A 17,766-nucleotide genomic window follows, 5' to 3' on the forward strand; every position below is an offset into this window, starting at 1 on the left:
ATTTACCCTCGAGTTTCATGGAGTTATTGAAACTTTAGTCTTGTACTGTAACCAGTACTTTTCAAACTTGGGATTTTGTATTAATTTAGAAAAGCTGGTTAAATTAGAAATATATGTGAGATATTTGATTGGCTAAATGGGTAGGTTTTGGAGCACGTCATTGGTAAGCCCTCACAGAACCAATTAAAAAACGGCTCAAAACGGGGTTTATAGGGGCTAAAAACCTGTACATTTTCCACGTATTGATGACTGATTAATCACTCAACAAACTATTTCGAAATTTAGTTTTCCTGCTCGGATGTTCCATAAAATTAATCTCAAGAGGCAAAATCGATTAGGCTCGGCGTATTCGCCTACAAGCAGGATAGGAGGTTCAGAATCAGAATGGTGCATGAATTCTCACTCGGCTTTAAGCATTTTTCCTTCGGCATTAACAAGCGCTGATGGTTTCAGCCGTTTTATGATTCAGAAATCCCGCTTTATATGAGAATTGCTTCAACCGGCAAAATAATCACTGTGCTGCAAGTGAAACCCGTACAACTTCAACCTATATTGGTATTAAAAATGTCCAAATTTAGGTTTTTCATCATTCAGGGGACCCATGGGAAATTAAAATCATCTTTGGGGTCCCTGAACATCCTGAGGGGGTTCGCGCACTTTTACCCTTTTGAAACTAGTCATACTCAGGGCACAAATGCAGATTAATACAAAGTAATACCGGAGCGACAGTGAATTATCCACAAATTTGGAGCTGAAACTGATGGTTAAACCAGGATCTGACCGAGATCGCAATTTAATTTCCATCACCTATGGAATATTGTACAAAAGCTTTCAATCGCTTTTCCGGCTTCTGATCTGGTAGATCGTAGATTCAGTGCCGTTGTGAGCGTCGTCACAAAAAAAGAAACCGACCAGAAATTAGTACTCGTGGGGATTTGCGGTTGCTACTCACAAACATTGAGCCGGACATAAATACATAAATACACTCCTAACATCGCATCAGGTTCATCCAGGTCATTAATTTATTTTGTATTTTAAAGCAAAAGTTACAATTTCAATAAATACTTCTTCAACAAAATTATGTTTTATTTTCATGTCACCATTTACCTACCATACAAGGCACCAAAGTTAAACTTTGAATTTTTCTATGTTGCATTTTTGTAGTTTAAAGCATATTTCGAATTATTTTGGCTATCAGACTATGAAGGCTTTCACGGCCGGTTAAATCACATTTAGGAATGTTTTCCGGGCTTTGAAGCCGTGGTCTATGGGAATTTCTTCCTGACGTTTCGTCCACAACTGCGGTGGACATTATCAAAGGCGATGAGGCAGTGGGCGAAGTGATCTCCCGTGCTTTCCGACTAAGACTGTCTTACACTGTGATGAAAACATTCCTAAATATTTTGGATACTTTATTGCAACCCACATTACCATGAGCAGCTGAAGAGCCGCTGTAGGGTCGTAGGCGATGTATTTGCTCATGTAGACCAAAAAGAGTTAATATTCTGTGGTTGTATACAATTCGGTTTAGTTGGGGTGTAAAGACTAAATTGAATTTATGAAAATTAGATTGGGGTTAGTAGTGAGAGTGTGGCTGGTAAGTTGGCATGGAAGAGGTTGAAAGTAAACGCAAGGAGGAGGCGCGATGCGCTGAAAAATGGCACAAATGAAAAATGTGTTAAACGACTAACGAAATAGATATCGTTTCCTGATCGATAGAAAGACGAGTTGCGTTGTGCAGTGAAATCAGCGTCTGGTAAAACGCGTCGCGGCGTCGGTGAGCGTCGGCGTCGTTCGGAAGATGGCCTAGACGCGGCGGCTGTAGCTCCACACTGACCGCAGCGAGCAGTATTTCGAACTACAATAACAGCAACATGAGTACAGGCCGCGTGACTGAAATAAACTTGTGTTTATTTTTATACTGGTTTTGTTGATATGTGTAAGAACAATTGTGTGATTGGTCAACGGGTCGATTCGTGACTGTGACTGGAGGGTGCGCTTCCCACCGCGATCAACTTCAAAGAGGAGAGCTGTAGCAGCATCCATACCATCAGCTGAGCAACTCTGGTAACTGAAGAAGTTCTTTCGACAGCTAGCAGAGTGAAGTGATCTGGCTGCTCTCGTTCTGCAGATAGAGTGAAGTTGTTGCATAAGAGCCTGATGAGTGAGTAGGGGTATTTAAAAGGTGAGGGCCCCACAGCTGGATTTGGCCCTTCTTGCGAAGCGAACATTCCTCCGCACAGCATGGCCTCGGTCGCCGCTTGGCTGCCATTCGCGCGGGCGGCGGCCATCGGATGGGTCCCCATCGCAACTCACCCTCTTCCGCCGCCTCCGATTCCCAAAGACCGAAGAAAGGCAGATGACGAAAAGCTCCTTATCAATGTCTCTGGACGGCGATTTGAGACCTGGCGAAACACCCTCGAAAAATACCCCGACACCTTGCTGGGCTCCAACGAGCGTGAGTTCTTCTACGATGAAGATGTCAAAGAGTACTTCTTTGACCGTGACCCTGACATTTTTCGTCACATACTCAATTACTACCGCACAGGTAAACTGCACTACCCCAAACACGAATGCTTGACCAGCTACGACGAAGAGCTGGCATTCTTCGGCATTCTTCCAGATGTTATCGGGGACTGTTGTTATGAAGATTATAGAGACCGAAAGCGCGAAAATGCTGAACGACTCATGGATGATAAATTGTCTGAAAATGGAGATCAGCATTTGCAGCAGCTGACCAATATTAGACAGAAAATGTGGAGAGCTTTTGAGAACCCCCATACTTCTACCGCTGCTCTGGTCTTCTATTACGTGACTGGATTTTTCATCGCAGTTTCTGTTATGGCCAATGTTGTAGAAACGGTGCCTTGTGGTAGTCGACCAGGAGGCGCTGGTTCTCTTCCGTGTGGTGAACGCTATAAAATCGTATTTTTCTGCCTAGACACTGCATGCGTTATGATATTTACTGCTGAGTATCTGCTCCGAATGTTTGCTGCTCCAAACCGTTACAAGTTCGTGCGATCTGTGATGAGTATTATAGACGTGGTGGCTATTTTACCTTACTATATTGGACTAGGTATTACTGACAATGACGACGTCTCCGGAGCTTTCGTCACCTTAAGAGTTTTCCGCGTTTTTAGAATTTTCAAATTTTCCAGACATTCACAGGGTCTTCGCATCCTGGGTTATACGCTTAAATCTTGCGCTTCCGAACTTGGCTTCCTAGTATTCTCACTGGCAATGGCCATCATCATTTTCGCCACCGTGATGTTCTATGCCGAGAAAAATGAGGGCAAGACTTTCACTTCCATTCCAGCCGCTTTTTGGTACACCATTGTCACAATGACTACTTTGGGGTAAGTTATCTGAACAATTCCATCAAATCTTAAGGCACACTTGAACTTTTCGAAAGTGCACCCATTCCAATCCACATAATGCATTTTCGAAAGTAATATACAGGGGTATTGAGAGTTATCGCAATTCACTACAAATGTCTGACTAAAATCCTACCACAGATTCCTGGGGTGAAAATATCATAATTTAACATAATTTATCTCTTCCAAAAGTGGACGGTATCAAATTACAGGGTGTCAAAGTCAAGACTAAAAAATCGAAAAAAAACCTTTTTTAAACGTGGCGATAAATTATAATTCGTAAACATTTTCTATGCACATTGAAGAGGACGCTGACGGGGCTCTGCAAAACCTTCCATTTTAAATGAGGCAAATTAGATTAAATTATCATGTTTTCACCTCAATAATCTTTGGTAGGATTTTGTACAGGCATTTTACAGACACCCTGTACTACCAATATAATTTTGCTCGCCCACAATGCGAGGAAACCTCTGAAGATCCAAATCAACGTTAGGGCCAAATTCCTACAGACGTCGGCCTAATAACCCGCAACCCAACAGTTTGTCAAACCATTGCCTAAATGACTTAATTTCTAAGGCAAAATTTTCAAACAAAATATTTATAAAGTTTCACTACCTATCTATAAATTTTGGAACCTATAATAGCCTAGGTCAGTCTCGTTCTCAAAAGAGCGAATACTCGGTAATTCATGTATATTTATAGTAGATGTAAACTTGTGACTAACTAACAGAACGTCTGTAGTAAAATCGCTATAATATTATTTAATGAGTGCGTTATGCTAAATATTAGTTTTTAAATTTGAAAAGAAATTATGAAAGTTCATCGGGCGCCGACCGTTATAAATGGATACATAAACATCCGGAAAAGAGTGAAAATTATAGATAAAATTTCCCGGTGGCAATGAAAACGCTATAAACATGGATTCGGTTTTAGAACAGTTGTTTGACGAACTTTACAATTTCCAAAAATTGTTTACAAAATCATGCATTTCAACGTTTAAGTATGGGTTGCTTATTTTATGTCTGGCGATAAACTTTATTTAAGGAAACTTGTGAAAGAGTATCATTTTTAACGACTTGATCTCATGTCTGATTTTGCATGAATCATCGCAACCATTTGCTCATGTCTTGGTTAAAGCTTCGATCAAATGCAAAAAATCGGAACTATCTAACGTTTAAATTATAACTAGATTTCTATAAATACAGCTGGCATTTTTCATATTCGGAAAAGTCGATTTTCAGGTAGTCAAGTAGCAGTTTCTTTCAGTTTTAACTTTCTAAAATTTGAGCAATGAGAAAGTTCATTTCAATTTTAATGCAGTTGCAGAGTAATGGGCAACGGGTTTAAGCATTCGAGAATAAGCAGACGGTTTTCATATAAAAAGTAAAGCAAATTTATGTCAGAAAGTAAAAGTTAATGACCGTGATGATTTTCCACCGCTATAAGTTAAAGTATGGGGTTTATTTAATGTTTGCTGCGGTAAACAGTGATTACTGTATTTATGTTTAAAGAGAAACGAAAGGATTTTATTACTCATTTGAGCGGCTGCACTGCAGGTAGCAAAAAAATTCTCTAATTTACTTCACGATTTTCACAAATACTCAAAAATTTGCAGTTGAAGTTCACATGAAGGAACATTCAAATCTGATTATTTCAGTTAGAAAGCAGTGGTCCATGCTAATCAGCATTTGATTAATTGCACATCATTCAATTACACGTCTATTATTCAATTACTGGATTCGTACGAAAGCATTAACCACCTCCTATTGTTGATGAGTTTCGGGTATTTCAATAACAGATTTCCTCAATAAATACATCAGCGGGTTATAAGCGAAGCCCAATGAATAGATGCGAACCAATAAACATCAACTCAAAAAACAATTAGTTTAAAGCTTGGTTAATTTTAGAATTGCGTAAACATGCATCGATGACTTAAAACTGCAAAATTCAACAATGACAATATTTCAAAATGTGGTGGAGCTGTTCAAATGTCTTCAATCGTTTTTGGCTCTTGCAGAACTATACTTTGACCGGTTTATCAAGCAATTGTTAACAGTCAGTTTTTCCTTTATTGTACCATAAAATATGTACAGGAAATATTTAACCACAACGCTCAAAATGTGAACTAAGAATAGATTACATCCTATAAACAGCACCTTAAAAACAATTAGATTAAACAGGATATTTTTAGCTGTTCTGTGTAATTAGACAATCTCGATCGATCCTGAAGATTGGATTAAGAACACACTGATGGGGTGCCCGCATCACAGATCCTTGTCCTAATTTGTTAGAATATATAGAAACCTTCTAGAAAATAGCTCAAATAGGCCGTCGCTTAAGTGGCTGATTTTCCATAAGCTTTTCCCATTAAAGTTCACCTTTACGATCATCTAGATAAGTTCAGGTGAAAAGATTAATTCCAAAGCCTGAGCTCGTTAATTATTATTGCCGCGATTAATAAGGGATAAAGAAAATTTAAATAGAAATCCTCCTGCAATGCGGAAAAGCGAAAAATACGCCGCCTTTCAAGGTAGTCAAATGGAAAAAGTCAACCTTATTAACATATCATTAGATATTGTTAAAGGGCAGCTCCAAAGTGGCAATTTTTTTTTTCAATTCTCATGGCTTGGACCGAACTAAATATAGTGGCAATAGAGATGATTACGTTACATGAAGAAAGTTTAAATCAATAAGTTCTATTTTAAATAGACATTTTACGCAGAAAGTAAATATAATCTATTTCCAATTAATTGCTTTCACTGTGGAACTATCGGATAATTCTAAATATACTTTTGTTCAATATTGTTGTTCGAATCACACGGGCAATAATGTAATCAATCAGTCGTTTTTCATGCAAAAAACAATCTCTCTCACACCTCTTGCAAATTCGCAAAGTATACATTTTCTCGTTATCCTACTGATCAGCAGGAATTTATCCAGACCCTTTTAGATCTTACCTTTACTTAAGTTACACTTATCCTAGTGTATTTTAGGTCGGCTTTCAGCAGCTAAAGCTCATAAATTGGGTAATAAAAGTTTTATTTTTCTGTCTTTCAGTCTTCCAGCCTAAATCCAATACGTTGCGTTACCATAAGGGAGCTTTTCTGACCTATATGGAAAGCGAAAGTGGCTCTTTCTGACAAGTCTAATCTGCCGTAAGCTTTACTCAAAACTTTATTTTTCCTCAAAGTAATATGTCGTATATAAAAATGAATTCAGCCTGAAAGTCCCTTGGTATTTCACCTCGAAATGCTTGGATTGCGACGAATCACTTCAACTCTACCTTATGAAAACTTAATACTGCAATTTGTACACAATGGGTTTCCGTACTGAATAGGATTGACTTCGGAAGAAGTTATAAAGAAACTTCTGAAAATATCATCCATCTTTTATACTCAATCGCATAATGCTCTTTTTATGTTTTTACTGAAAATAATTTTATTCTTTTTTGTTGTTTGGTTTCCGAATTAACAAATTCAATTGAGTCAAAAATCTGAGTGGCTGCTAATATAATCCAATCAATTCCGTGCCTAAAAATGCGAATTTTAAAGCAATCACGCTGGATATGATTTGGTAAAAATAGCTTTCATAGCAAATGAAACATTCACATATAGCAACAGGTGTAAATCAAGTCGGAACAAAGAGATTATTAGTAGTATATTTCCTTTGCATGTCTGCGATATATCGACAATAATTGAGCGTTAGACACATGGAAATCTGCTGGGAATATCCATACTGCTCACAAAAGCGCTTTTCAGAATAATTTAATAATCAAGTGCGATTAACGATTTAATGGCAGTGAGGTTCTCAGTAAGCGGTTTGAGTGTAAAATTTCAAGTTGTTGGCAAGAGAAAATTGTAAAATAGGAAAACCATAAAAAAGTTAATTGAGATTTCGATAGAAAACATGATGGAAAAAGTGGATAACATGTTCCCCATCAAGTATTATTTATAAGTAGATATATATCCACTCTTAAGATACAGCCTTGACTTTCTTTGGATATACGAGAGCTTTAGAATCCAAACGTTGTCCATTATCTGTTTTATTTTCTCTGCCGTCTTTCGGAATAGTAGAACTAAAAATAGCACATCTACCAAATTGACATTCACAAGCACGGGGATCTAATAAAATTCGCACGTTTAGAATTGCGGAAACTATTTTAGGCGGTATTTTTAGGGAAATGAAATCCTGGAAGAATGTAGGTATAGAATACTTTTAATGGATATTAAACCAAGCGGGCTTTTGATGTTAGTTAAACGTTCTACGGTGATGGATCCTAGCATTATCAGCCCACATGAGAAAATGAAAAGTAAATGGCAACCCTTGATCCAGGCATTGTTTAGATTTTCTAATTAAATATTGGCGCTGACTTCCTATTAGCCCTAAAGTGTTATAAATGACTCTCTTCATATTTACCATCCTTGATGAGAAATCACTGCCAATTACTGGCTCATTTTCAGTACACAGTCATTTTTCGCCATCAACCCTTGTTTTTATGCTGATGTGTAAACACATGAACCCGTGCTATATTTGCCTTGCAAATATTAACATTATATGGAAGGGGCTTGGGGAGCTGCGTGATTTATTGGAGCAACAATATTTTAGTCTCATTAATAATTTATCAGGCATAATTATGGGACATGCTCATCCCTTATTTTGTACGAAATTTTGAAGCAAATATATAAAACTCATTAGTGTTTGTCGCCAAGCATGTCATTAATGAGGAAAAGAGACGTTTTTGCGAGGGCTGCGCTCTGTATCTGAAAGCAACCGAGGAGGCGAATGCAAAAATGACAAGTTATGGAAAAATTAATAACCGAGAGTTGAAAACAGTTGTCTTTATACGAAATTCCCGCAGAGTTTTCGATTACTTTGGAGTTGACTCAATTTGAAAGTTGACGTGGACCCACGAAATTGTTTTCTTAATTCGAAACCCACTCATGAAAGTCCATTAAAAATAAGCATCAAAGAATCGGGATTATCAAGAACCTTTCCATTAACTTCGACGCGATTTTATCAAGCTCTCACTAGAACTTGGCATTCAAAAATCTTTTAAAACGCAATTAGCGCTTGGCCTACTTTTTCGTTCCATCCATTTATATCTGATTCTTAGATTTGGAATAATGAGTGTGTGTCTGTGCCGTTTTTCTTTAGCATATCGTTTCACTTCATCATTCTATTCATTATTTATTTTTCTTGACGTGAATTGACCCAAAAGTTTTCTTCGTCTGGCCTTGCAGCATCATTGTTTACCACTAACGTATATTTATGTGGATTAAAAGCAGCCGAAATCGAGTAGCTAATCAAGTCATTCACGTAGATAGGTTTCTGGTCACTTTCCATTATGTTCACCGACCACTGAATTCAGCTAAATTTGGACCATTGTTCTACACACTTCCCTTGTGTGGACTTTTGTGTCAGGAGCTTTCAAAAAAGTTCTTTTCAGGTAATAAGCTATAGGTTTTCTTGTCATATAAGCACGCAAACACCAAATAACAATATTGAATAGGCACATGAATTAGTCGTATAATCAGATAGAAAAATGTGAATACAAATAACCGAGGAGTTATTTTTTTGAAGCCTTTAATGAGCCTGAGCACCTACTTTAGCTGACATGAGAAGCCCTATTCTATTCAAAGCTCGCCTTATTCACGGCACACAGATTTTCGGTGGAGTTGCGCTCCCAAAGCTTTTATTTGCGGGTACCGTTTGAATACAGCATGCATATAATCAATCATACGGTCTCTCTGTGTCTGTGTACTCATCTGGTTTTCCACTTTCTGACTTTCCCCGGGAATATCTGCGAAATTTTCATCTCAAATACATATACACATTGCATGCATGCATGCATCTTCGTCTTACATAACAAATATTCGCACTTCAAATATCTATCTATATAAATAGTTACTATTTACTCACACTTAAAACTTGTGTTCTATAAATATACAGACCATTTATTAATATACACATGTGTTGATATGTTTTTGGTTGATTTCTAGTTTATGGGTTTATAGCAATGAATAATTCAAATGTAATCAATTCATAAAACATAGCAATAAAAGCCAATAAAAACTTTAAAAAGCCATTCCATTATTATGCGTGGGCGCAGCAGAAAATCGCATTCATTTTAATACATGAAAATATATAAAAATTAGCTCTTAACTCTTAAGTTGGTTAATTTATATTTAATTACACACTCTCAAGATTCTTTCTTTTTTCAAAATAAATATATATCTAATATCCATCCATAAACATATGGATTTAATAGCATTAACTTTGGCAAGGGAAACATAAACATAGTAATTTAGATGTAATTCGGGCTTTTCTAAGACGCATGGGTCTATATGAAAGAATCGCCGGGTATGAATGAAAAAAAAATATTTTTCACACAAAATTTGCTAAAACGTGTTTAACGTGCAGCACGTTTAAAAACGCGTGCATAACTTTAATGTTTTGAGTAGAAACTAATTGTCAATCTCTAAATTAAATCTTGTCGATATTAGAACATGCACAACAGTTCTCACTTTTATTAGATAGAAAATATAAAGTGATAAAACGGTGGCCTCATATGTCGTGTGCATATTCACATTATGGGTGGCAGGCATTGATAAAAAGCTTCGATAAGAAAATGAAAATTCTTGTAATATATGGTTTTTGTCATCGAAAATTGCTTTTAGAGTAAGTAGCGTTTGCCAGCCCTTTAATATTATCATACAAGTTACACACTTTTTAATTACGCGTCTAAATCATAAAAAAACTGTGCCTGAATTCTGCAGTTTTGTTCGATTTTGCTGAAAGCTCGCTTGTATTCACGCAATCTAAGAAAACGCCCCACAAAAGCGTCACACGACTGAGTCTTTATTTCGAATTGCTGCCGGAGTTATAAAACATTTCATTAGAAGACTATGGGACACTGGGTTTGCTTTTAATCAGCTAACACAACATTCAGAAAATAACTCTCTGAACCTGACAGCGAATAAAAGTTGGTCAAAGTAGGGTGTGGACCGGATTTGTCCTGCAGCGGAGATTATCCCTAATTTGAAGATTGACAACCCTTCATGGCTCATGGCTACATTAGGCTAAATTGTCTGAAGCCCTGCTGAGCTTGTTCCCTGCGGTAAAAATAAAATAATAAGGCGACCGCTGTAACCGTAAATTGACCCTAGCGTTTACCTTAAACAGGGTGAATGAGTTTTGGTAGATGTAATTGCGACATGCCGACAACCCTATTATGGTTTTGAATGATACTTTAGACTGAGACTGAAAATACTATTTTATTTGTACAGATAATTAAACCAAACTCATGTGTGAAATTGGAATGCCTCAATTTACATGCTAATTGGAACATAAACTCATTAACCCGGAAATGTGCAACACAATTTAGAGTGAGAACTGCGGGCTGTTAACCTCGCTTCTCCAGGACGAGTTATTTTATATTCCAATATGCGCCATTATAACTGAATAAATCACTTGATATAAGTTATTAAAGCCAATATTAATGGCGTGTCATAGAGTCAATTACTATGGCGATCTATACTTCGATGATGGTCCGCATCGTGTCAAGTACTTCCGCGAAAAATTGTTTTAGCTTTAACAATTCATAATAAAATTTTTAATGGTCACATTCTTTTCAGGTACGGTGATATGGTACCTGCCACCATAGCTGGAAAGATTGTAGGTGGTGTATGTTCCCTTAGCGGCGTGCTGGTAATCGCTCTTCCAGTACCAGTAATAGTATCTAATTTTAGTAGAATATACCATCAGAACCAACGGGCAGATAAGCGGAAAGCACAAAGAGTAAGCCCCAAAAAATCCCATGCTACAGAAACATTAGTAAAATTTAATTAATTCCAGAAAGCTCGTCTTGCACGCATTCGCATTGCTAAAGCTTCATCGGGCGCAGCCTTTGTTAGTAAAAAGAAGGCGGCTGAAGCTCGCCTTGCAGCTCAAGAATCGGGGATCGAACTGGACGACAATTATCGGGAGGAGGATATTTTCGAGTTGCAACATCACCATCTTTTACGATGTCTGGAAAAGACTACCGATCGGGAGTTTGTTGAGCTAGAGGTAAATGGAGCGCGGCTTGCCTCAATCCACACTCACAAAATATACTTACAACATACACCGTATGAAACGCCGTAACAAACGCAATCTTACATGAAACACGATCATAATATGCAATTTCGAAACGGCGATTTTTCAATTAGAACTGATTTCCCTATCGTATAGGTACCTTACAATGGACACCCAAAGAGGCCAGGATCTCCATCGCCGTTAGCAAGCCCTGCTCATTCGGCAGTCTCCATTGGACTATTTCAATCATGCTGTGGGCGCTGCTGTCCAAGAAGGTTCGTATCAAATCGCTATTCGTACTTCCAAGCCAAGCCAGTTAATATTTTGTACTATTCAACTCCCAAGGATATATCACAGTTGAGCAGATAGGAGCAGTTTTCAGTTCGGTGGAGTGGAAAATTAAAAAGCTCTTGCAGTCTCTTATGAATCTACTAAAACCTTATTAGAATGTAGGCTTAATAACAAATTTTCAGAGGCGGTTCCTCAAATTAGATTTTGATTTAACACTGAATTCGAAGGATGATTCAAGTAAGATGTGGTTAATCTCAACAGTTAACGAGGATATTACGGTTGGACCTATCAATAATTAATAGGGACGATTTCCTTCAAATGTGTGCAGTCCTGGAAAGGAGTGATTTATTTCAAGAAACAGAACAACAAAGAAATATTTTTTTCAAAATGCGTCTCGTTTACGGCTTGGCAATATCCAAGGCGATCAATAAATTCGTCTTGCAAATGTTCATCAATTTCCGAAGTAATGGCACGCACATCATTTCGAAAACGGCAAAAGTAAAATGTTGACATGTCTTCTAATCGTCCTGGATATGATTAATTTTTTAAGTATTTTGATATTTTGGAAAAATCGAGTCCTGTAGGAGACGATACCTGAATCATAATTAGCATTCAATGGAGAGTTTAAAATTGAAATAAAAAATACTTGTTTCTATTTGAAAAAGTTAAGTTGATGGTCGTAATTATTTTTCAATCAATAATATCAAAAAGCAGTTTTTTTATATTTTTTGCTGATTCAAGGTTCACGAGGTGGCATATCTACCGCATCTCTATCGTGCACGGGTTTTATTTTATTAGTAGGTGACTGTACTTGTCGCTTTGGTGGTAGATTCTGGATATTTTTAATTCTCTATATCGGAGAATCGCGGAATTTCTTTTCAAAATAAAAAAAGTTGAAGTATTAAACTACCTACCACCACTGAAACTTGTCATGAAGAAATGATGGTATTTGGTATGTTCTGTAGGTACCAACACAGCTGTGGAAAGTACATGCCTGCCGCATCTACTGCTCAAGCAAACCAAACTGGCAGTGGTATGGATGCAACGTATCTTGTAGAAGCATCTTTTTAGACATATCATGAAAAATGCCTTTAACAACGTTTTGCCATTTAAGCCGGATATATAATATAGAGGCTCATTAAAACATGATCATTCTATCATCGAAATTACGACGTTTAATGCTAGACAATTTCAGATAACTACTAATGCCCCAGATAATAAAGTCTATTAGAAAAAATATAAAATTGTCGTTTTGTTAGTAGTTGCATGAATTTGTTTAAGCAGATTAAATTGAATTCGTAACTACATTGTCGTGCATACTCTGTTCCTTAGTTCTTATCGATGATTTAACACGTTACTTATGGAAATTGTACGTTTAGGTACCTCACTGTAATATAGACACCTGAGAAGAAAGACCTTAGTGAATAGAATACCTAGATATAATTGCGTATGTTCTGTCCATGTATCTCAAGTGGAGTTTTTAACTGTATTAAATTGGTTTAGAAATAAGCATGGAACCTTTTAAATTTAAACTAAATCGTAAGATATTAATGTCATTCAACATTTGAAACATCGATATAATTATAATGTTACAAATCAAGATTGTGTCTTCAAAGTACTTGAATGCACTAGTTAAAGTACCTACTAGATAAATTTAATTATGTTATTAGCTAGGAAAACTATAAATTCTAAACGTTGTATAAAATACGTTAGTTCTTTGAAATTTGACAAAGTCTAGAAAAAGCATTGAAATCTGAAAAAATAGATAGTTCCTGATAAAATGTATGAATTGAGTTGTTTCTGAACATATTTATGGGCTAGTTTTTCAGTGCTGATACTTGGAAATCACTTAATTTCACAGGCTAAAGACAACCTATATCATTAAACCTAGAACGAAGTTGTCATCATAATTATTATACTATTCACGCAGTATTTAGGTAACACGCAGACATATTTTGTCGTAGTTTGTTCAACAGTATATATACTATTTTTCTGCGGAAAACTTTTCAAGCACCAAATCGGCAAAGAGGAAATAATCTGAGTATTTATACGATGGACCGGAGTTATTTATTAGCCCTTATCTTGTGATATTTCTAGTAAAATCGATTAGTTTTTAGTCATACAAGACGTGCTGTTCACAACTGACGAACTCCAGTAAATCTAGGATCTAGGACCAATATAATTAAGTAGATATTTTGCCCATTTGACTCAAGCATCAATTCGAAGAGGACCTGGAGGTTGAATTTGCTGGACTGGAGTATAACTTGTTTTTTTTTGCTGAGATTTAATGGTTTGTTCGTATTTTCATTGTCTTGAAAACATTGTTTGATCACAATATCTCGGCTGTTCAGAAGTGGCTTTAAAGTTCTTACTTTCTTGGTGATTGCTTATGTTAAGGGAACATCAGAGAAAATCAGCCGTAGGTAAAGCAAAACCTACAACATCAAGTTTCTACAAAATGACCCAATATAAAGTTGGATGATACAAAGCTGATTTCATTAATAACATTCAGCCGGGATATTTCCAAATTCTGGTATTGACCAGTGAATAAATCTTTGTAGCACAATCAAAGTCCGAATAAACTGCCCACAATTTGTTCTTTCCGTGATGGCAACCCAACTACCCGCCAAAACAGTAAATGTACAAAGATCGTAAAAGATGTTAGTATAGAAAACAGAGTAAATATTCAATTTTATTGGTACCTAAGTAGGTACACAACGGTTGACACTGGAGAATCTGTATTGCAACCCAATTTTCTGTTTTCAAACGATTACGAAGCAGACGAACAATTAATTTATTTTTTCAATTTTGGTACTTTTTATGAAGATTTTATTCATCAATATGTGGCGATGAATTTATTGAGTCAAAAACTTAACTCACGTAAGTGAGTTTTACAAATTCTCAAGCCGTCAAGCGAATTATGAGTGTTGTGGACGAATTTTTCGGCAGTTTTACTTTGTATGGGCCCTTTACGTTTGTTTATCAAGGGCGTTGCTCTTGGAATAAATCTGTTTTTTCTTTGGACTGTTTGGCATCTGCATTCAAAAGCAGATTAAGTTTCAACTTTATGTAATAAAGTAGTGATTTGAATCCATAGTCGCCTTATTTTTATATGTGAATTTTTGATTAATTGGGTACTAAACCTAGAGGCAACTCGTTAAAAATAGGAAATGTGACTTTTGCTGAATATGAGTACTTATAAGTTGTTAAGTTATTGTAGATAGAATCTTCATGTGTAGAGGTGTATATATTTTCTATAATTTATATTGATATTACAATAAAACTCAACAATCAGTAACCTAGAGATATGTATACATGTAAGGCGATTATTCTTATTATTGTTATTATGGTTAGTGTTTCAATTGAAGCGTTAGTTGATAGGAAAGATGAGAGGCCAAACATTTTCTCTTATATTCTAAATGAATGACCCTTTTACAAGGTGTTAGAGTGTAGTTAATGGAATTTAAAACATGTACGCGTCTCTTATTGTGAATTATTATTAGAGAGATCAACTAGATAATAAATATAATTAAATGTAGGTATGCAAAGTTTCAATTAAAATAGGATGCGAAACTTTTGAAAATGTATTTAAATCTTTAAGAATTATTTAAAGCAATCTTTTTTGTATAGTTCGCGTCATTTCTTCATATTCTATCTTTTCAAGTTTACTGTAAAACAATAAATTTTCCATAAGATTATTGTCAATTTTTACTTACCCCTTTGTCACTTTCTTGATAAATAACCGCTGTTTTAAAAGTCCGGCATCACTGGAATACTTCTTGACCTTGATTGATCCTGTAGTTGTTTGGCGCCCTGTTTTTTGTGTACATTACGCTGTTGCTCACTTACGACCGAGGCTTTCAAGCAAAATTCGCGGCAAATATCTCAACATTTTGCAAATTTTCAGTGTTCGAAGCTTGATTTGAAGTTCTGCAGTTAATCTGGTATGTAATTAAACGTTTTATGCATTAGACGAGTTGAACGCAAATGCTTGTGAAGTCCGACAACGCTGGAAGCTTTACTGGAAAATTCGTTGACGTTCATTTGTTTTCCCACAATTTCCGTTAGTTGTTTGGCGCATATGTTTGGCGTCGCTGTTGTTTGCGTGAATTGAGCGGGTTGTCACGTAGTCCATACGCTTGGTTGTTCAACACTAAATTTTGCTAAAAAATCTTCGACGTTTAGCATTTTTTAACTTTGCAGTCGTTTGTTAGCGTAGCAGTAAAGTTTTGCGGAGACTCCAATATGTCGTCCACTAAATCAAGCACCGGAACCGATGATCTTCTAGGCGGTAAGTACATGTTGCTGACTCCTTGTTTACGACCATATTTTTATTGTCATATTCTATTTATTTTCCATAAAGACGTCGCGTTTATTTTTAAAGCTGCTTTTACGATCTACGTCCCATGCCAATGAACCACGCGAAATATGCTCTCCTTCATTGTGGTATTTATTTGACTATTCTACGCATTACCCATTCAATGACCAAATTTGAGTGTAAATGAACATGGCTGCGACAATGACCGCTTTATTTCTTTGTTCTTCATTGTTCTAAGTCTGACAAACATTAATCCCAATATTTACAACATACTAACAAGAACAATTTCAAGCGCCTACTGCTGTCTTCGCATACGTATGGTTTAGTCCATATTATACCTATGTGAGCAACAATTTGCCAAGTTTGTTTTGCAGAATTAAAATTCATCATCGTCAACAACTACTCGTTGAGTTTAATTTACCGACATCAGTTGATTTGTTTAAAGAACTAGCATGGAATAACAAAGTCATGGTCAAACCATACTAAACATAACTTTTAGGTTATTTTTCAGAATCGTGGGTGGAAATTGGCGGAGGATTGTGCCCTCAAGGCGGTGGCACCCCGGCATCAATCACTCAACAATTGACTGCTGATGATTATCTGCGTCTACTCAAAGAAGCACAGGAGTCCAACCAGTCTTCATGCAGAGACTCATTGGCTGGCTCTCGCAGAGATTCTCCAAGAAGCAGCCCCAAGTCGCCGCCAAACAGCCCCGTAAACCAGGGGCCTACCCTGGCTTTGGAATGGCAATCTTACTACGTGACTTCCGAGTCTAGAGAGGTATGGTATGGTTAATGTTAGTCAGCAGGTCTTTATTTCATTGAGGGGTGGTCCCAGGAATTCCTCCCCATTGATTGGAGCAGCCGACCCAGTTCCATTCCGCCAAAGTCATGGAGCTTCCGTGCTCCTCACAGGAACGACAGGTTCAGTCTACGCTACGCGAAAATAGGGAACACTCCTCTATTCTCCAAGAAGGGAATCTGCATTATGGTCCTCTCTAATCTGTTTTCCCTTCTGGTGGGCGCAGGAGTTGGAGTTATCATCAGCCGTTGCGGTGTGCACTTGCCTGTGCCTGCGATTAAAGTTCGTTAAACGTTAGTTCTCACAGGTGTGCAAAGCTATAAAGTCCCATTCATTTTATATTTTTAATGTTGATTTTCTAACAACACATCACGTCAGTGATCTTTTATTTTGTTTTTTTCTTGATAAGAATTTCAGTTTCGTTTCATTACTAGTTTCTTTGTAGCTTTGAGAGCCGCCGACTGAATGAGACTGGCAATTTTTTTCTACCTAAGTAAGAGTTAACTGTTTTATTTATGAGAGATATTTACAGCTGTTCTAGGATCAGCTAGATATAAGCCGTTTTTTGCTATTTGCAAACAGCATTGAAAAGATGGCATATCTATTTAAGTTACTTATTTCATCTATCTAAATACACGTTCGAGATTCATTTACTAACAAGTGTGGAGACTTAGATTCATGGGGACGTAATGGTGAAACTTGTTTGTAGCACAGTTACTTCCACACTGGTTCATGTGCTCGATCTCTATGTTTTCCTCAACATCAATAACCATCTTGATAGCTTAGTTGTAATTTTATAATTATTCACCTGTACTGAGAAATAAACTAATAAATTTTGTAACGTGTATAATGTTGTTTTATTCATTATTGCTAGAACGTCCCATCCCTGTAAAATGTAGTGAAATTCGC

General features: G+C 36.7%; 2 protein-coding genes across 4 annotated transcripts; both read left to right on the forward strand.

Moving 5' to 3' along the window:
- Positions 1 to 1,801: 1,801 nt before the first annotated feature.
- On the forward strand, positions 1,802 to 15,436 carry LOC109541094 (potassium voltage-gated channel protein Shal). Of its 2 annotated transcripts, none has more exons than XM_019909805.2 (5): positions 1,802 to 3,356; positions 11,009 to 11,171; positions 11,229 to 11,441; positions 11,604 to 11,722; positions 12,704 to 15,436. In XM_019909805.2, the coding sequence occupies exons 1-5, from the start codon at positions 2,245 to 2,247 to the stop codon at positions 12,807 to 12,809; spliced, it is 1,713 nt and encodes a 570-aa protein (XP_019765364.1). In that variant the 5' UTR covers positions 1,802 to 2,244; the 3' UTR covers positions 12,810 to 15,436. The 2 variants fall into 2 exon arrangements, with proteins under 2 accessions (XP_019765364.1, XP_048517180.1); XM_048661223.1 differs by having other exon boundaries at positions 11,628 to 11,722.
- Positions 15,437 to 15,767: 331 nt separating this feature from the next.
- LOC109541093 (BCL2/adenovirus E1B 19 kDa protein-interacting protein 3) lies at positions 15,768 to 17,704 on the forward strand. 2 transcript variants are annotated; one of them, XM_019909801.2, is made up of 3 exons: positions 15,768 to 16,029; positions 16,556 to 16,836; positions 16,894 to 17,704. In XM_019909801.2, the coding sequence occupies exons 1-3, from the start codon at positions 15,984 to 15,986 to the stop codon at positions 17,146 to 17,148; spliced, it is 582 nt and encodes a 193-aa protein (XP_019765360.1). In that variant the 5' UTR covers positions 15,768 to 15,983; the 3' UTR covers positions 17,149 to 17,704. The 2 variants fall into 2 exon arrangements, with proteins under 2 accessions (XP_019765360.1, XP_019765361.1); XM_019909802.2 differs by having other exon boundaries at positions 15,782 to 16,029; positions 16,568 to 16,836.
- Positions 17,705 to 17,766: the final 62 nt, after the last annotated feature.

Source organism: Dendroctonus ponderosae, unplaced genomic scaffold, assembly GCF_020466585.1.
Source record: "Dendroctonus ponderosae isolate FM_Combo_2020 unplaced genomic scaffold, Dpon_F_20191213v2 Dpon_F_20191213_1, whole genome shotgun sequence".
NCBI classification, from domain to species: Eukaryota; Metazoa; Arthropoda; class Insecta; order Coleoptera; family Curculionidae; genus Dendroctonus; species Dendroctonus ponderosae.